Source organism: Pelodiscus sinensis, chromosome 1 (genome assembly GCF_049634645.1).
Source record: "Pelodiscus sinensis isolate JC-2024 chromosome 1, ASM4963464v1, whole genome shotgun sequence".
NCBI lineage: Eukaryota > Metazoa > Chordata > Testudines > Trionychidae > Pelodiscus > Pelodiscus sinensis.
Window position 1 is genome coordinate 101460262 of NC_134711.1, and position 18640 is coordinate 101478901.

Below are 18640 nucleotides of genomic sequence, written 5' to 3' on the forward strand. Positions count from 1 at the left end.
CCCCACGCATTTCCCTATTGCGATTTCAAAAATTACCATGCCCCTTCCGGAAAAGGGGCCAATGTAGACGTAGCCCATGTGACTAGGCCCTAAACCACCATTGGAATCTTCCCAATAAATCTAGAGTCATGGTGTGAACAGCAGTAAACAAAGAGAAAAGCCTTGAAGAACACTTGTAGCAAGGAGACAAAGAGTTAAATGCCCGTGTGAGAAACAAAGGCCAATGCGATTCCTCACAAGACAAACCATGGCATTCAAATCCTAGCAGGCTAACCTTACAGTACTTGGCTCCTGGCAGGAAAAAGCTGAAGTCCTATGAGGACAAACTGATCTATTCCTGACAGGACAAACAAATGTAGGTTGTTCCAGGACAACCTAGAAGAATCCTGCTAGGACAAACAAACAGGCTGGCATCTGTCTCTGGACAAATCAAAGGCAGTCAGGAATTTTGCTAATAACTTTTTTTGCTATTTGCCCACTGAGCAGCAGGAAAGGACTTGTGATTTTTTTTTCTGTGTAGTCCTTGAAGTAGCCTGATCACTTCAAATTAAAACCTCAAGACCACACAAGAACAGCCTAAACTTCCCGTGGACTCCTGTACGAAAAGTGATGAGGTAGAACAGTAAATGCATACAGAGGTGCTTTCATCATGCAGATGTGTGCGCACAAACTCATGTTTAAGAAAGTGAGAGGTAACTAGCACAGGCAGAGCCGGCCCTAGGGAAAATGGCGCCCTGGGTGAACTTGCATTTTGGCACCCCTGCCTCTCCCCCCTCATTCCAGGAATGCCCCCCTTCCCCCATTTCCTTTGGAAGCTGCTCAGTCCCTTGCACCCCTGAGTACTGGGCTATTGTCTCCCCCTTGCAAAAGGAGTTGTCACAGTCCTTCTTGGCCAAGCCCTTCCTTTATATGGGAAATGGATTGTTTTAGATTATATATTTTCCTGGAAGATACGACACACAGAAGGCAGGCTGCTATGTATGAATGGCATCCAACTGTGAAATGAAACAGTGGGCAAAAAACCTGAGTGTGTCACTCACCCTTCAGTGGGTTCTTTCTCCACAGTTTGAGCTGCTCTGCAGAAGCCCTGACAGCTCCCTTGCTGCAGCAGCACTTGCCCCTTATGCCTGGTGCTTGGCCTGCAGCTCATGGCGAGCTCCATGCTGTCAGATGGGGGCTGCATCTTGCCCATGGCCCTCCTGCAGCCCTCTCATTTCAGATTGTGGTGGGGTTGTCCTGTCATTTCAGATTGTGGTGGGGCTGAGGAAGGCAACTTTAACTGTGATTCAGAGGATGCTTAGGCACCTGAAATTGTTTTGTTTGTTTGCAAATAACTTAGGGTATGTCTACACTAGCCCCCTAGTTCAATCTAGGGAGGCTAATGAGGGTGACCAAAATTGCAAATGAAATGCAGGATTTAAATATCCCGCGCTTGATTAGCATATTCCCGGCCGGTCGTCATTTTAGAAATTGACTAACCCGAAGTAACTGCCTGTGTCTACATGTGGCAGTGAAATGGGATTCCGAATTAAAGCCCTAAATCAAATTAGCTGTTAAACCTCACTCCAGGAGGAATAACAGCTAATTCGATTTAGGGCTTTAATTTGGAATCCCGTTTCACTGCAGCATGTAGACACGGGCAGTTACTTCGGGTTAGTCAATTTCTAAAATGGTGACTGGCTGGGAACATGCTAATGAAGTGCTTTAAATCCTGTGCTTCATTTGCAATTTCAGTCACCCTCATTAGCCTCCCTAGATCGAACTAGGGGGCTAGTGTAGACATACCCTTCGGAATTAGCTGATTTCACAATACACACAAATTCTGAAATATTTCCATCAGTAATAATTAAACTATTTACAGGTAGGGCAAGCAAAAAAAAAATGCTGCTTGAGAACTCGTTAGAATTAAAATTCAGAGATATAAACTTCTGAACTGAAGTTGTTACAACTGGATGAGGGAATGAATAGTTAAATCAACAAATCATGTCTGGTATTAGGATATATATTTGTATATTTTGATATGTGATATAGAGGGTTTTTTTGCTGGTTTTTTGTAGTCATGTTAGTGCCTGGGATGAGAGCCACAAGGAGAGTGAAGTACTATCTTTAATTGGACCAAATATGGTTGGAGACAGAAACACCTTTGGAACTCCTCAGAGCTCTTTTCCAGGTCTGTGAAGCTCAAAAGGGCTAATCTCTCACCAACCAAAGTTTGTTCCAAAATAATAATACAAAGATATTACCTCACTCACCTTGTCTCTGTTTGTATTTTAAAGCTTGAACTCTTTGCATCTCAACTTCAGCTGACTCTAAAACTTATCACACCCTCCATAATTTCTCACAACTGTGAAAATTATAAAAAGACAGAAAGCTTAAAAACATACTACACAAAGTAATACAAAATTAAAAGTGCATGCTACCAAGCCTTTTTTATAAGTCAGAGCCGCAGAGGTGAAGCATTGTATAGGGGGTAGGGTGACGGGGCAGAGCCTATATTCCTTCTGGGTATGTCTACACTAGCCCCCTAGTTTGAACTAGGGAGGCTAATGTAGGCATTCGAAGTTGCAAATGAAGCCCGGGATTTAAATATCCCAGGCTTTATTTGCATCTGCCCATCCGGGCGACATTTTTAAATCCCCCTAGTCCGAACTAACTGCCTGCAGCTACACGCGGCAGTCAAACGTTAACTCGAACTAAATCCTTAGTTCGAGTTAACTGTTACACCTCATGGTAACTTGAGGTAACTAGTGGTCCTTAGTAACTAGTGGTCCTTGTTACACCTCATGGTCCTTGGTAACTAAGGACTTAGTTCGAGTTAACGTTTGACTGCCGTGTGTAGCCGCGGGCAGTTAGTTCGGACTAGGGGGATTTAAAAATGTCGCCCGGATGGGCAGATGCAAATAAATCCCGGGATATTTAAATCCCGGGCTTCATTTGCAACTTCAAATGCCTACATTAGCCTTCCTAGTTCGAACTAGGGGGCTAGTGTAGACATACCCTCTGAGTTTAAGGGCCTGATTGAAACTGCAAGTCACAACAATCACAAATTATCCTCAGATCTTCACAGTAGGAATCCGAGTGACGTCCAGAGAATGAAGAAGGTTTGCAAGTTAAGATGGGAGTGAAGATGATTTCCTTATTCTTAATCTTGATGCAACAACACTGTGCCCAACAACAGCTTTGACAAGGCCCCCCTGCACTGAGACACATCAGCATACTGATAAGTGCAACTTGTAGTGAAAATATAAACAAAACAAGATGTTGTGGATAGTGATCAAGAGTTGAATGAAAGGTGTGTGTTGCAGCGAGCCAGGCAGATGCTACACACGATGACTCAGTTTCCTCTCCTGTTAGGGGCACATGGGAGAGCTGATTTCAGTAAAACTCACTTATCTCCTCTGTACCTACCACCTGCCTCACATTGGAGAAGCAGCAGCAGCCCCCCGCCCCACACTAAAAAAAAAAGTGAGTGAAGCTTCTGATCTATCCAGGGGTGCAGGGGGACAGGAACTTCAGCTGCTGATGTGGGGCACAATTTAAAGGTTTCCCCCAACAACTCAAGTGTCATACCTTCTCCCCAGTCAGTAGCCCAACTCTACCCCTCAGTTCCCATATGGGGCTCTTAGGGGGGAAGGGGAAAAAAGGGGGATAGACTCAGGGTACAACTAGACTACAGAGCTTTTCTGGGATACCTCTGGTATCCCGGAGAAGCTCTGCCATGTCCAGAGAATGCGTCTGCTTTTCCAAAAAAATTTCAGAAAAGCAGATGCATTTTTTCAACTTCTACATAAACCTTGTTCTACAAGGAAGAAGGGATGTTCTGAAAGAGGGGTGTTTTTTTCAACATTTGGCCCCGTGTAGACAGGCCAAATGTTGGAAAAGTCTCTTTTGGAAGAAAAGCGGAAAAAGATATGCAAATTGCTGTTTGCAATTTGCATCTTTTTCTGACTCTTCTTTGTAGTGTAGACACAGCCTCAGGCCTGCTCCACACTAACACACATCCAGATAGCAGGGCTGCTCCAAATCCCAGCTAGCCAGAACAGAGAGAAGCTGCATGTGCGCACACACACACACCTTCCTTTGTAGTGTAGAGGTACTCTATGTGCTTTTGTGGGTGACACACTTCATCAGATGAGTTGGAGTGGAAATAATAGAATCCAAGGTATATATAATAGCAAAAGCAGCTACTTGTCAATTTTAGGACCTATGTTAATGAAGCTAATTAAGTAGGTTGGAGATGTCCAATGTATAGCTTTTAATGTGAATGTCATGGCTCTAGCTTCGATCCAAGACATGCCACATAATCAATTGTCTACAGCTGAGCCCTAAGATACAACTGTATCTGCTCCAATCCCACAGACAGACACAAACACCTACAAGGTCAGTATCAAGCATTCTTAAAAATTAAATACCCACCTGGGGAAGTGAGAAAACAGATTGATAGAGCCAGACGAGTACCCAGAAGTCACCTATTTCAAGACAGGGCCAACAAGGAAAATAACAAAACACCACTAGCCATCACCTACAGCCCCCATCTCAAACCCCTCCAGTACATCATTTACAATCTACAGCTTATCCTGGAAAATGATCCCTCACTCTCACAGACCTTGGGAGACAGGTCAGTCCTTGCCTACAGACAGCCACCCCAATGAAGCAAATACTTATCAGCAACTACACATGACATCCTAGATATACTCACCCAGGAACCTACCCTTGCAACAAAGCCCATTACCTACTCAGTCCATATATCTAAATAAGCAACAGCATCACAGGACCTAACCACATAAGCCACAACATCCAGGGCTCATACAGCTGCGCATCTTCTAATGTGATTTACGCCACTTAGTGCCAGGAATGTGCCTCTGTCCTGTATATTGGCCAAACTGGACAGTCTCTGCAACAAAGGATAAATGGACACAAATCAGATATTAGGAATGGTAACACATAAAACTGTAGGGGAACATTTTAACTCCTCTGGACCCTCTATCATGGATTTAAAAGTAGCCATTCTTCTACAATGAATTAACCAATTACAGAGAGAGATGGCTGAACTGGAATTCATTTACAAATTTGATGCTGACAACCTGGGCATGAATAAAGACATTAACTGGTTAATGCACTACAAAGCCAATTTTCCCAGCCTTTGACATTCACATTTTCACTTCAAAAGCTATGAATGGGACACATCCAGCCCACTTAATTAGTTTCATTAACACAGGTCCTACAATTGACAAGTAACTGTTTTTGCTGTTACACATATTTTGTATTCTCTTATTTCCACTCCAACTCATCTGATGAAGTGGGTTTTACCCACAAAAGCACATAGGGTACGTCTAGACTACAAAGGAAGATCAAAGATGACACTGTCGATCTTCCAGCTAATTTGAAGTGACAGGGGCATTCCCGTTGATCCTGGTAACCCTGCTTTCACAAGGAGTAAGGGAAGTCAAAGGAAGAGTGTTCTTCCTTCAACTTCCTGCAGTGTAGACGGTGCCAAAAGCTGAGTTAAGCTACTTCGACTTCAGCTACGCAACTAATGTAGTTGAAGTTGCGTATCTTAATTCAACTTTGTCCCATAGTGTAGACGTACCCATAGAGACTAACAAATGTATAGGATTAAGCCCTGGTCTACACTAGGGAGTTATTTCAAAATATCAAGCGGAGCGTCCACACTACCAAGTCCGTTATTTAGAAATAAGAAGCTGGTCATTTTGAAATAACAACTCCTGCTTTCCATGAGGAATAATGCTAATTTCAAAATAATTACTTTGAACTAGTGGTAGTGTGTATGTGCCACTGCTGCCATTAACTACTCCCTGGAGTCATTCAAAGTAATTACTCCCCAGTGCTTCCTGGGGCCCTAAGTCGAGGTAGGGTGTTCACATTAAGAAGGCTTGTCTCGCACTAGTTTCGAGGCTTCCTTGTAGTGTGGACACGCTCTTTGGAAATAGTTATTTTGGGAGCTGTAATTTGGAAATAAGTTATTTTGAATAATTTCCAAGTGCAGTCATGCCCTAAAGTACCACAGGACTCCTCATTGTTTTTTCTGTCAGTGCATCCAGCTCTGCTCAGCAGGACCATCTAGTAGTCCAGTCCTCAGGCTTTCCTTCGTAGAGATCTGTAGCTGTGCAGTGAATTGGTAATGAGTAGTACGAGAGTCAACATACTCATTTCATATGTGAGCTAAAGCAGGATTGGCAGGTTGGCCTCTAGGAGCAATATTGCACTAACACAGTCTCTATGCTAAGCTGCGTCTTGTTTCAGCTCTTCCCACTGTTCTGTCAGTCCCTTGCGCAGAATTCTCAATAAAGGGCTTTTAAATGTGCAAAGAAAGAATAATATTTAATATTTCCGTGCCTGATGCCCAACGTTCCATGGGAGCCATAACAAAAAATAACTATGAGCAATTCTCACAACCGGACAACATATCCCAAAGTAAACACAGGGCAGAGCAGAGCGGAAAAGGGATGCATACACCCAGCTTGACAAGAGAGCTGGGTTTTGCTCCACAGACTTCAAAGCTAAAAGAGAACATCAAACCAAGCAGAGGCTGAGGAGGATGCAAATCCTGCCTTGAGGCAAATACACAATCATTTACAAAAGACTTGAAGACTCCCATAAACCTAAAACCTCTCTCATGCTGGCCAGAGGCCTGAAGCAAGGGGGCGTGTGCCAAATACAGCAGTTCTAGGACACCGGAGAGACTTTTGCTCTCTGTTATGCTGCTTTCACTCAGAATATGTTTGTTTGTGTCAGCAGAATTACTCCAACTTTACACCAGTGTAATAGAGCAGATTCAGGGCCATATTTCCTGCCCCAAGGAACACACAGTGCAACAATTCCCTCTCCCTAATTGAGAGCTCTAGAACTATTGCACTGTGATGCACGGTCATAATCCCAAGTTTGGATAAATACTATTCAGTTTACATGCAGCGACCTGTACATCTTCAAAGGGCTTTACTGGGGAGTCTGCCTTTCTCGCCAGGCCATATTGTCTCAGGTGCAAGAGAGAACACTGAAACGAGCGTTCCCCTCAGTTTAAAACAGTGGAGGGTGCTGCCAATGCATCCTCCGAAATAAAATAATTTCATTTTAGTATTATTAACTAGAAGGCTTACCCAGTCCTTCAGGGCAGGAGCCTGGTGGCGTGGGGGGTGCAGGAGTCAGGATGGAAGGTTGAGGAGTGGCTCAGGGCAGGGGGCTGGGAATGTAGGCGAGTGTCAGGGTTGGGATGAGGAAGGGCTCAGGGCAGAGAATGGGGGGCACAAAAGTCAGGGTAGGGGTCGAGGAGGGGCTGAAGGCAGGGGGTGAGGGTGCAGGAATCAGGGCCAGGGGTTGCGAGGTGGAGAAGTTCAGGGAAGGGGGTAAGCTCAGTGCAGGAAGGCTGGCTGCCAGCTTCTCCGTGGGGGCAGTTTGGGGCTGTGGAGACCACCCACTAATTTGTCCCTGGTGAGGTGTGGCTGCACACTCTGTCTGCTGGCTTGTCCCTGGGGCTCAGGGAGGGATCTGATCTGGGGGACAGACCTTAAAGGTTTGCAGCAGTGTAATTACGCTGATGTCGCCAGCTAAGATTTTATGGCAGCCTGTAATGCAGAAACTCCAATCAATATAGTAACATGTGAATTTCCTCAATGGAGGCAAGACCTTGGACAGGATGGAAAATAGCAGAACAAAGTTTCCAACAGGTGCCTCATATCCTGGCAGGTCATAGCTATTACCTGATCCCACAGTTGTGTTTTCAAAGCTTTTCTCTGCAATGGCACCTGCCTTCCTCCTGGTTTCATATCCCAGGGGCCATATTTTAATTCTAGAATACTTTTGATGTCTCTGTACATGTTGAAAATGTTTGATTTGTTTTATTACAGCACCTCAAGCAAGCAGCAGCTGTCCCTTTTGAGGGTACCACTCTCTAACTGTCGCTGGGGACAGCAGCTAGCTTGCAAGTAACAAATTAGTTTTAAAGAAATGGCCAATTAGCTGTATATAGAGCAAAGGAGCCAAACTGTGTCTACAGATGTTTCTGCTGCCTGTGTGCCATCATTGACAAGCTGGTAACAGCACATAAAATCTCAGCTAGTTATGTAACCTGCAGGAACCATGTGGAGGGAGGCTATTTTCTGTATATGTTCCAAATGTTCTGTGTACACAGCTTTTCCTTGGAAAGATTCACCCACTAGTTCTTGTGCAATGTTTCCTTGAGGGAAAGTGCCTGTGCAAATATTCATTACATCACAGGCTTAACATTATTAAGTGGTTCAAAGTATTTAAGTGTGGACTTGCATTTTGTTTCTTTGAAGTATTAGGTTTTATTATCATATATATAGTAGCCCAATGTCTGAGAGTCTGTAACACTGTAGCATTACAGACTCGCCTCTGGGGGTCGCTCTTGCCTCCCGCTGTGGCGCTCAGCTAAGTTCTGCACTGCTCCACTGGGCCGCGACGGGGGAGCAAGTGGCACAAGCAGCCATTTAGGCTCCGCGCTCCCCGTGCTGCATGAGCAGTTTGGGCTCCGCAGCCCCGCAAATGAGAAGCAGGAGGGGGAGGAGAAGAGAAAGGGACAGTAACAGGCAGGAGGGGGAGAAGAGAAACAGAGATGGAGAGAGAGGCAGGAGGTGGAGGAGAGCTGAGAGAGAGAGGGGGAGGCAAGAGGAGGAGCAGGAGGCGCGAGAGAGAGAGAGATGGACATGAAGGAGGGTCCCGAAAATTCCCATTGTATGATGGGTTTTTGGCTAGTTGTCATAATAGTAACCCTTAAAATACTGCTTAGCTAAATGCTTTTCTACCAACAAGTTGGACGGGTTGAACTTCTCTAGTCCTGTACCCTCAGGACCTGACCGGTGCCGAACCAGATAATTTGCCAAGGCATGGGAGGTCAACATTGTCTGGAAGTGTTACCAACACTTCCACTGCTTACTGGGCTCTTGGAAGACATTTGGGGTAAATTAGAGCTAAACAACAGCGCAGAGCACTGACAGACATTACTGGTGACTGTAAACAAACTTTATGGGACCGCAGGAAACTTAGCCACACCCATGATAAGAGGACATCTGGCTAACTAAAATCATACTGGACCACGGATGTTGCCGGACCAGACAATGCCAGACTAGAGAGGTTCAGCCTATACTGAGATATTACACAGACCATTATATGTTCGTTTGCAATTGCCGCTACTTCTAACATCCCCCAAACTCAAATGCTCAACTCCCCCACAATCCTTAGAGAGTGATCCAATACCCTTGCAAATTGACTATGAAAAACCTGGATTTGTACCATAACCTGGCTCCCTTAAGTCTCATTTCAATTCAGCCCCAAGCTAGATAACCACTTCCATCTCTCCATCCCACTTATTCACTCGTAAAAACAATAAGTAGTCCTGTGGCACCTTAGAGACTAATGAAAACACATATAGTATGAACTTTCATGGGCAAAACCCACTTCTTCCAATGAGCATGAGTGGAGAAAAAGGGGCTTAACAGCTCATCTAAGGATGTGGGTTTGCCCACAAAAGCGTATGATACTATATGTACGTATTGGTTAGTCACTAAGGCAGGGGTGGGCAATCTGGCCCACCAAGCTGGTGGATCTGGCCCGTGGCCGCCCTGCTGCTGCCCCACCCCCAGGCCATTCAGGAAGTCTGTGAAGTCTTCCTGCTCCCACAAGAGCATGCGGCAGCTAGAGAGACACGCCCGCTGCTTTAAAACAAGCAGGGTCTCTCTAGCCATGCGCGCTTGCGGGGGTGAGGAGACTATTCGCAAACTCCCCCGCCCTCACTGGCCTGGGGGCAGGGAGAACGCACGAGGTCTCCTTCTGCTAGGTGCCTAGAGGGAACTGCCAGCTGTCTTAAAACTGCAGGTGTTTCTCTCTAGGGGGCGGGGTGAGAAGGGAGGGGGAAGACTTTCCACCTCAGGCCAATCAGGGTGGGGAGGAAGCACAAGAAGTCTCCTGGCCCCACTTCTTCCGCCGGAGGCCCTGCCCCTTCCAGGGTGGCCCCCTTTTAAGAATTTTTTTCCACCCCTGCTCTAAGGGTGTGTCTAGACTACAGAGTTTTGTCGACAAAAGTGGACTTTTGTCGACAAAACTATACCTGCGTCTACACTACCGCTGAGTTCTGTCGACATAACGTCGACAGAACTCAGCAGTTTTGTCGACGCTGGTAAACCTCATTTTATGAGGCATAACGCGTTCTGTCGACAGAAGGTGTTATTGCATGTAGGGTTGTGTCTAGACTACAGGGTTTTGTCGACAGAAGTTTTATCGACAGATACTGTTGACAAAGCTTCTGTCGACAAAGAGCGTCTAGACTACATCCAGTTCTGTCAACAAAGCAAGCTGCTTTGTCGACAGAACTGAATGTAGTCTAGACGCTCTTTGTCAACAGAAGCTTTGTCGACAGTATCTGTCGATAAAACTTCTGTCGACAAAACCCTGTAGTCTAGACGTACCCTAAGGTGCACGGGACTGTTTGTTGTGATTAAAGTTACAGACTAACATGACCACCCCTCTGAGACTCTCTCTTGTGACTTTTGTGTTGCCACATACCAGACTATCTACTCTAGTCAATCTTACTTCCCCACTGGACGTTCCACATCACACATACCTTTTCCCTGCTGCCCTACATCTGACAATAGCATCCAACCTTTTGGTTTCCTCCCCCTCACTAAGGACAAATGTTTGAGTTGGCCTGGCTCTCAGACCATCCACCCCCTACCTGAGCTACTTCCCATCTCTTACAAAATCTATGATCAGTTAAAAGAGTTTGTTTGGACTGAAATATTTCTCCTTGTAGTGTTTGTAACCCAATTATTGCCACGTTGTGCTAGTACATCACAGCCAGAAAGCAATGCTAACTATAGGTATTTTAATACCGTCTCTTTAAAATTAATCATGCACAATCACCAATGTCAGGGGCCTCTCTCGTAATGCAGATGCAGTCAGGGGCCTGTGCACAGAATCTGCAGGGCTCGTGACCTACCTAATAAAAGAAAAGTTGTGATTTACTTTGTATCCATGGTCTTTGTACTTCAGGAACCTGGAATGAGGCTGCAGTACACTCACAAGGCTGCCTGATTGTGTAAGAAAGCACAACACAAACTGGAAATGAGAGACAGCATCAGAAGGTGCCTTTTAGAGTGAAGTCAAACCTTGAAGATGGAATCTCAGCAGGCCGAAAGAGACACAATAAACCTGCTGTTGGGTAGAGGTACAGTTTACCCTAGAGCACCACAGGGCATTATACATAGCTGAGAGTGAGAAAGCTCACACAAGGGTGACAAGGAACAGGAGGTTACAAATTGCGGAGTTATTTTCAATGGAAAGGAGAAAAAAAGATAGACTGGACTTGATTGAAGAGATTCAAATTATGATATAAGGAGAACTGATTCATCTCTGCTGTGCCACCTACTGCATGAGACAAGATCAAAGGAGTAACCCTACAACCTAAGGGTAGTAAACACAGAACAAGGCATGAAAATGTTACTTTAATGTTAAGGCACCATCTGGAATTCACTGTTAGAATAGCTCAGTGCCAAATGCTGTGACTGCAGTTTTCAAAGTGGTGGATAAAGGTCACTAGTATTCAATAATATGGTTTGTGTGTGGATCTTAAGGAGTTTTCTCCCATGTTTACCCCATGAGTAGCATTTTTCAATTACATTGGTGGACAAATGAAGGGAGTCAGGCCCTCTTCTAAAGGAGCAGGTATTGCAGGACACTTGATGAAAGCCCAGTGAAACCTGCATGTGATACCTTTCTTGCTCAAAAGAGGCCTCAGTTGGAGTGTTGTGTCCAGTTTAGGGCCCCACATTTCAAGAAAGGTGTGGAGAAATTGGAGACAGTCACGAGAAGAGCAACAGAAATGATTAAAGGTCTAGAAAACATGAGCTATGAGGGAAGACTGAAAGAACTGGGCGGCTGCGTCTAGATTGGCATGATTTTCCAGAAATGCTTTTAACGAAAAAGTTTTCTATTAAAAGCATTTTTGGAACAGAGCATCTAGATTGGCACAGACGCTTTCATGCAAAAGCACGTTTTGCGGAAAAGCGTCCATGCCAATCTAGACGCACTTTTCTGCAAAAAAGCCCCGATCGCCATTTTTGCGGAAAACTAATCTGAGCTGTCTACATTGGCCCTTTTGTGCAAAAGCTTTGCGGAAAAGGGACTTTTGCCTGAATGGGAGCAGAATAGTATTTCTGCAAGAAGCACTGATTTCTTACAGTAGGAAGTCAGTGATTTTGCGGAAATTCAACCGACCAGTGTAGACAACTGGCAAGTTTTTTCCAGAAAAGCAGCTGATTTTCCGGAAAAACTGGCCAGTCTAGATACAGCCGGCTTGTTTAGTTTGGAAACAGGAAGACTGAGAGGGGACATGATAGTAGTTTTCAAGTACCTAAAAGAGTGTTACATTGAGGAGGGAGAAAAAATATTCTCCTTGACCTCTTATTTTAGCAGAAGAAGCAATGGCCTTAAATTGCAGCAAGGGAGGTTTAGGTTGGATAGTAGGAAAAACTTCCTAACTATCAGGGTGGTTAAACACTGGAATAAATTGCCTACGGGGATTATGGAATCTCCATCACTGGAGATATTTAAGAGCAGGTTAGATAGACATCTATCAGGGATAATCTAGATAGTGCTTGGTCCTGCCATGAGAGCAGAGGACTGGACTTTGATGACCTCTTGAGATCCCTTCCAGTTCTAAAGTGTTCCATGAAAACAAGGGCTACAGTACAGAAACAGAGCTTTCCCCTGAGTGACCTAACATATACATTCATGAGCATACACACATAGTGCTGCCTGTCCCTTCATGCTGCTGTGCTCTTGGAAGCTGACAAGGTAATACACTTTCCAAGAATCCTTCTCCCTTTGGGCCAAAAGTGATCCTAGAAGAAAGGAATTTCACTAACCAATTACAGAGAGGCTTCGTCTACACTGCCGGTTTTGCCAGCAGTGAGTATGCAAATGAGGTGTGGATTAGCATATTACATTGCCTCATTTGCATAATTTATGCACACGGTTTTGCACAAAGGGTTTTTGTGGAAAAAAATTAGTGTGGATGGGTGTTTTCCTGGAAGACGCATAAGGCTCTTGCAGAAAATGGGGTTTTTGTGGAAAAAAAAAAAAGGCCACACTACTGTTTTTCCCCACAAAAACCCTTTGCGCAAAAAAAACCCAACTGTGAATAAATTATGCAAATGATATGCTAATCCGCACCTCATTTGCATACTAGCTGCCAGCAAAACCAGCAGTGTAGACGTAACCAGAGAGTCTTTAGTATTGGAATTTATCTAGCTATTTGATACTTTTACCCTGGGCCTAAACTGGTTGGTGCATTACAAAGCCAATTTCTCCTGCCATTAACATTTGCATTTACACATCAAATGCTATGTAGGGACACATCCAGCCTACTTATTTAGCCTCATTAACACAGCTCTGAAAATTGAGTACTTCTGATTATAGATAGATAGATAGATATGTTCTGTTATTTTCATTCCAATTCATCTGATGCAGTGGGTTTTGCCCATGAAAGTTCATGATTTTGGTTAGTCTCTGAGGTGCCACAGGCTCACACATTGTTTTTGGCAAGGAAATTCGCCTCTCTCATGCTTCGTGTGAATTGAGGACTCTGATATGGATGGTATGTGGAAGACATTCACCTATGTCACCTTTCCTCTTCTGTTCAAATCTCTGCAGCATTAGCTGACCTTACCTCTGAGCAGAAAAGGACCAATTTGTTTTCTCCAAAGACCAAAGCAGACTGTAAAGAGCTTCAAAAAGATCGCAACACACCAAGTGATTAGGCAACAAAATGGCAAATTAAATTTAATGTTGATAAATGTAAAGTATTGGAAAAAATACATTGGAAAAAATAATCCCAACTATACCTACAATATGATGGGGACTAATTTAGCTACAGCTACTCAAGAGAGAGATTTCAGAGTCATTGTGGATAGTTCTCTGAAAACATCCACTCAGTGTGCAGCAGCAGTCAAAAAAGCCAGTAGAATGTTGGGAATCATTAAAAAGGGATAGAGACTATCTCATTGCCTCTCTATAAAACCATGGTACGCCCACATCTAGAATACTGCATACAGATGTGGTTGCCTCATCTCAAAAAAGATATATTGGCATTGGAAAAGGTTCAGAAAAAGGCAACAAAAATGATTAGGGGTTTGGAACGGGTCCCATATGAAGAAAGATTAAAAAGACTTGGATTTTTTATCTTAGAAAAGAGGAGACTAAGTAGGGATATGTTAGAGGTCTATAAAATCATGACCATGTGGCAAAAGTGAATAAGGAAAAGTTATTTACTTATTCCCACAATATAAGACCTAGGGATCACCAAATGAAATTAATAGGCAGCAGGTTTAAAACAAACAAAAGGAAGTTTTTCTTCACTCAGCAAACAGTCAACCTGTGGAACTCCTTGCCAGAGGATGCAGAGAAGGCTAGAACTTTAACAGGGTTCAAAAAAAGAGCTAGATATATTCGGGGAGGTTAGGTCCATCAATGGCTATTAGCCAGGAGGGTAGGAAAGATGTCCCTAGCCTCTGTTTCTCTGGAGGTGGGTGACAGGGGAGGGATCACATGAGGATTACCTGTTGTGTTCCCTCCCACTGGGGCATCTGGTATTGGCAGAAAGGATACTGGGCTAGATGGACCTCTGGTCTAACCCAGTATGGCCCTTCTTATGGTCTCCCTTGATTATCCTAGCTAAGGTGCTAACTTGAAAAGGGGCACTGTATTTTAGTTTTACCAAATTAGGAGAACCTTGATTCATTTAATTTGCTTCTCCTTTTCTGCCAGCTCCTAGAATGGTGGCTCTTACTTAACAAAGTCAGGGTGGAATAATATTAAGAGTCCTCTTCATTTTGAGTCAGAGAAAAGCTGATAATCTGCTTCCCTTAGGCTATAGCCAGGCCAGCTGCAGATAATTTAATCAACACAGGTGCAGCTGTCACCAATTAGTGAGGAAATGAGGCTGTAAGGGTAACTGCATCAAGATGGGCTAAAGTGATTCCCATGATGGAGATAAGGGCAGAGGGAGCCTTGTGACTTGTGAAACTGCAGCCCATGTGTATTTAGTTTTTCTTTTCTTTACTATAACATTTTGGTGTTATATATTTTCTCTCTACTACCTCTAAGTGTGCATCTATTTTTGTCATTGGGCTGGTGATGACGGCAATAGACGTAAATAAATTAGTATGTTATTGTCAAACTCCTTTGAAAACAAACTCCATTAGCCCCTTACTGTGCCATTTTATGTTTTCCAAATTGAAAAGATCCAAATGGGCAGCACCCAGAGAAGAGTCATATCCAGATGTCTACGGTGGCACAAACAATAGACTGCAAAATATAAAATGAAATTCTTTTGACAGCAAGTAACTTGACACAATCTGCTTGTAGCGTCACAGCTTGAGAGAATTAAAGGCTCCCTCTAGTCTAGTGGGCTGCTCTGGCTTTGTTATAGAGATCTTTTTTCTTTGTGATTTCATCTGCCAGCTACTTGAATTGGAGAGAATGTAGTGTCCTTATAAAATCAGATTTTACAAGTGAAAGCAAGAATCCAAACTGTAAAAGAAAGTTTCTGCTACATAAAGAGGATTGGACTTCTAAGTGCTCACTGGTGAAGGCCATAAGACAGAGTGGCAGACCTGAATCTATGATATATGCCATATGCATGCTGCTTAATTATTGAAATCATCCTACTTACAAGCAGCTGAATGTAAGAGCCATAAACAAAAAGGCTGCGTCTAGACTGGCAAGTTTTTCCGCAAAAGCAGCTGCTTTTGCAGAAAAACTAGCCAGCTGTCTACACTGGCCGCTTGAATTTGTACAAAAGCACTGACGTTCTACTGTCTGAAATCAGTGCTTCTTGCACAAATGCTTTGACGTTCCCGTTCGGGCAAAAGCCCTTTTCCGGAAATGTTTTTGCACAAGGGCCAGTGTAGACAGCTAAAAACTGTTTTGTGCAAAAAAGCCCCGATGGCGAAAATGGCGATCAGGGCTTTCTTGCCCAAAACCGCGTCTAGATTGGCACGGACGCTTTTCCGCAAAAAGTGCTTTTGCGGAAAAGCGTCCATGCCAATCTAGACTCTCTTTTCCGCAAATGCTTTTAACGGAAAAACTTTTCCATTAAAAGCATTTGCGGAAAATCATGCCAGTCTAGACGTAGCCAAAGGTTTTGGTAGTTGGTATTATAGTAGCACTGAGAAGCTCCAGTCTAGAGCATTTGCGGGAAAGAGCGTCTAGATTGGCACAGATGCTTTTCCGCAAAAGCATTTTTTGCAGAAAAGCGTCCGTGCCAATCTAGATGCAGTTTTGCGCAAGAAAGCCCTGATCGCCATTTTCGCCATCAGGGCTTTTTTGCGCAAAAGTTTTTAGCTGTCTACACTGGCCCTCTTGTGCAAAAACATTTCCGGAAAAGGGCTTTTTCCCCGAACGGGAACGTCAAAGCATTTGCGCAAGAAGCACTGATTTCAGACAGTAGAACGTCAGTGCTTTTGTGCAAAATCAAGCGGCCAGTGTAGACAGTTGGCAAGTTTTTGCGCAAAAGCAACCGCTTTTGCAGAAAAACTTGCCAGTCTAGATGCAGCCATGGGTTTTTGCCCAAGTTCTGAGAGGAGAGAGGGCTGTTATGGTTAAAGGGATGGCACACTGATATCGTCCTGAGCTCATAGCAAGAGGTGCATTTGCAAGGTTACATTACACAGCACTCACAGCATCATTCAAACCACGGTGCCAAATCACATTAGCAGGCATCACACAGAAAAGCAACACACGTCATTGTGGGTCATTTTTAAAATGGTCTTTCAAGCAAACTTGTAGTACAACCCTGGTACATGGCAGCTCAAAATCAGCAGCCAGTCTATCCACCGCTGTCCCAGACACTGGCAGAAACTTCCCCCCCTTTGCTTCACAGATACTATGAATCACACAGCAGGCAGCCATAGCTATGGGAGTATTTTTTTCACTAAGGCCTACTCTAGCTAGTGAATACATTGTGCCAATTTGCTCTTTGAGACTGCCAAAGGTACATTCAACAGTGTTTCTGTGCCTGCTTATAGAAGGCAATTAACAGCCCTTCACAGGCTCACAGTAATACCCACTGGTGGATTTCCCTACTCCAAATTGATTCCCAACTGATCATTAGCAGTCAGGTGTTGCAATCTTCCACACACTTGCTTCTCCACTGTCAGCCCCGCTCTTACTCTGGTGTCACTGTGAGGCAAGGCTGGGGGAGTTCGGCACACAATCTAGGGAAAGTGGACTTGTACATACAGATGTTTTGCAGTCACTGCTCATCATCCCATTAATGCATAATGATGTGATCCCACCAGTTACTCCTTGCTTGCTGGAACTAGCACCAGAACTGGCATTCCACTGCATTCAGCTGCTGACAGCAACAGCAACACCAAAGAATTTTTTCATTCCACAGCTTCCAGCTGGGCTATTTGGAAAAAAAAAAAGTTTATATTCTGCCCACTGGCTCCTCGGGCATCTCTGGATCAGGCGTGAGGAGTTCACGCAATGCTTCCTACACTAGCGAGGCGCTGTGCTAAATCCATATGTCTCTACAGGTGGTGGACTGGAGGGTGATGCTAGACTTTTGAAAACACGTGTAAAATACTAAGGGAGGGACTTTTAAAAACATCTCAGTGATTTAGAAGCACAAAAGCCCACTGACTTCAGGTTTTAAATGCTGATGGAGGAGTGTAGCCTGATGGACTATTTCAGCTTTCTGGACTTATGGAAGTTCAATCTATTGGAAAGTGATGTTGGATGCAAATATTATCATGGCCTCTTTATCAGTTTTGTGTCTGATTGTAGGTTGTTCTCATAGTACGGATATTGATTAGCCCTTGCTCCTGTCTTGCACAGTATAAAAGAGCATTCTAAGTACAAGACTTCATAGATTTTTTTAAAAATGTAAAATCTGAATTTCTACCATTAGAAATATAATTGAAGGGCTACAGTAAAAAAAACTAGGGAAACGTGCTCTAGATTAAATTACTGTAAGATGGGTGGACAGTAGGTATAAGAGGCAAGAGGAGGCAATGACTTCTCTGGGTCTTAGTGCTTAACCTATTTCCTCTTCCTATCCCTATTCTGACCACTCCTAAAGGCTCCCTCTTAAAAAGACTTGGACTTTTCAGCTTAGAAAAGAGGAGACTAGGGAGGGAAGTGATAGAGGTCTATAAAATCATGACTGGTGTGGCAAAAGTGAATACAGAGAAGTTATTTACTTGTTCCCATAATATAAGAACTAGGGGTCACCCAATGAAATTAATAGGCAGCAGGTTTAAAACAAACAAAAGGAAGTTTTTCTTCATTGAGCACACAGTCTACCTATGGAACTCCTTGCTAGAAGAAGTTGTGAATATAACAGGATTCCAAAATAGAGCTAAATACATTCAGAAAGGCTAGGATCATGAATGGCTATTAGCCAGGATTGGTAGGAAAGGTGTCCCTACCGTCTGGAAATGGATGACAGGAGATGTGATGATTACCTGTTGTGTTTACTCCCGCTGGGTCATCTGGCACTGGCCACTGTTGGCAGACAGGATACTGGGCTAGATGGACCTTTGGTCTGACCCCAGTATGGCTGTTCTTATGTTATGTTCTCCCACAGCAGGCTGTTGCTGCT

At 44.0% G+C, this 18640-nt stretch overlaps 1 protein-coding gene across 1 annotated transcript in view; it reads right to left on the minus strand.

Annotated features, from left to right (window-relative positions):
• Positions 1–2757: 2757 nt before the first annotated feature.
• The window catches only part of LOC102453191 (protein mono-ADP-ribosyltransferase PARP12-like), a 45181-nt gene continuing 29298 nt past the window's right edge, over positions 2758–18640 (minus strand). Inside the window, exon 8 of the mRNA XM_075939595.1 lies at positions 2758–4894. Within this exon, the coding sequence (XP_075795710.1) occupies positions 4824–4894 (71 nt within the window). The 3' untranslated portion in view covers positions 2758–4823. The remainder of the gene's footprint in view (positions 4895–18640) is intronic.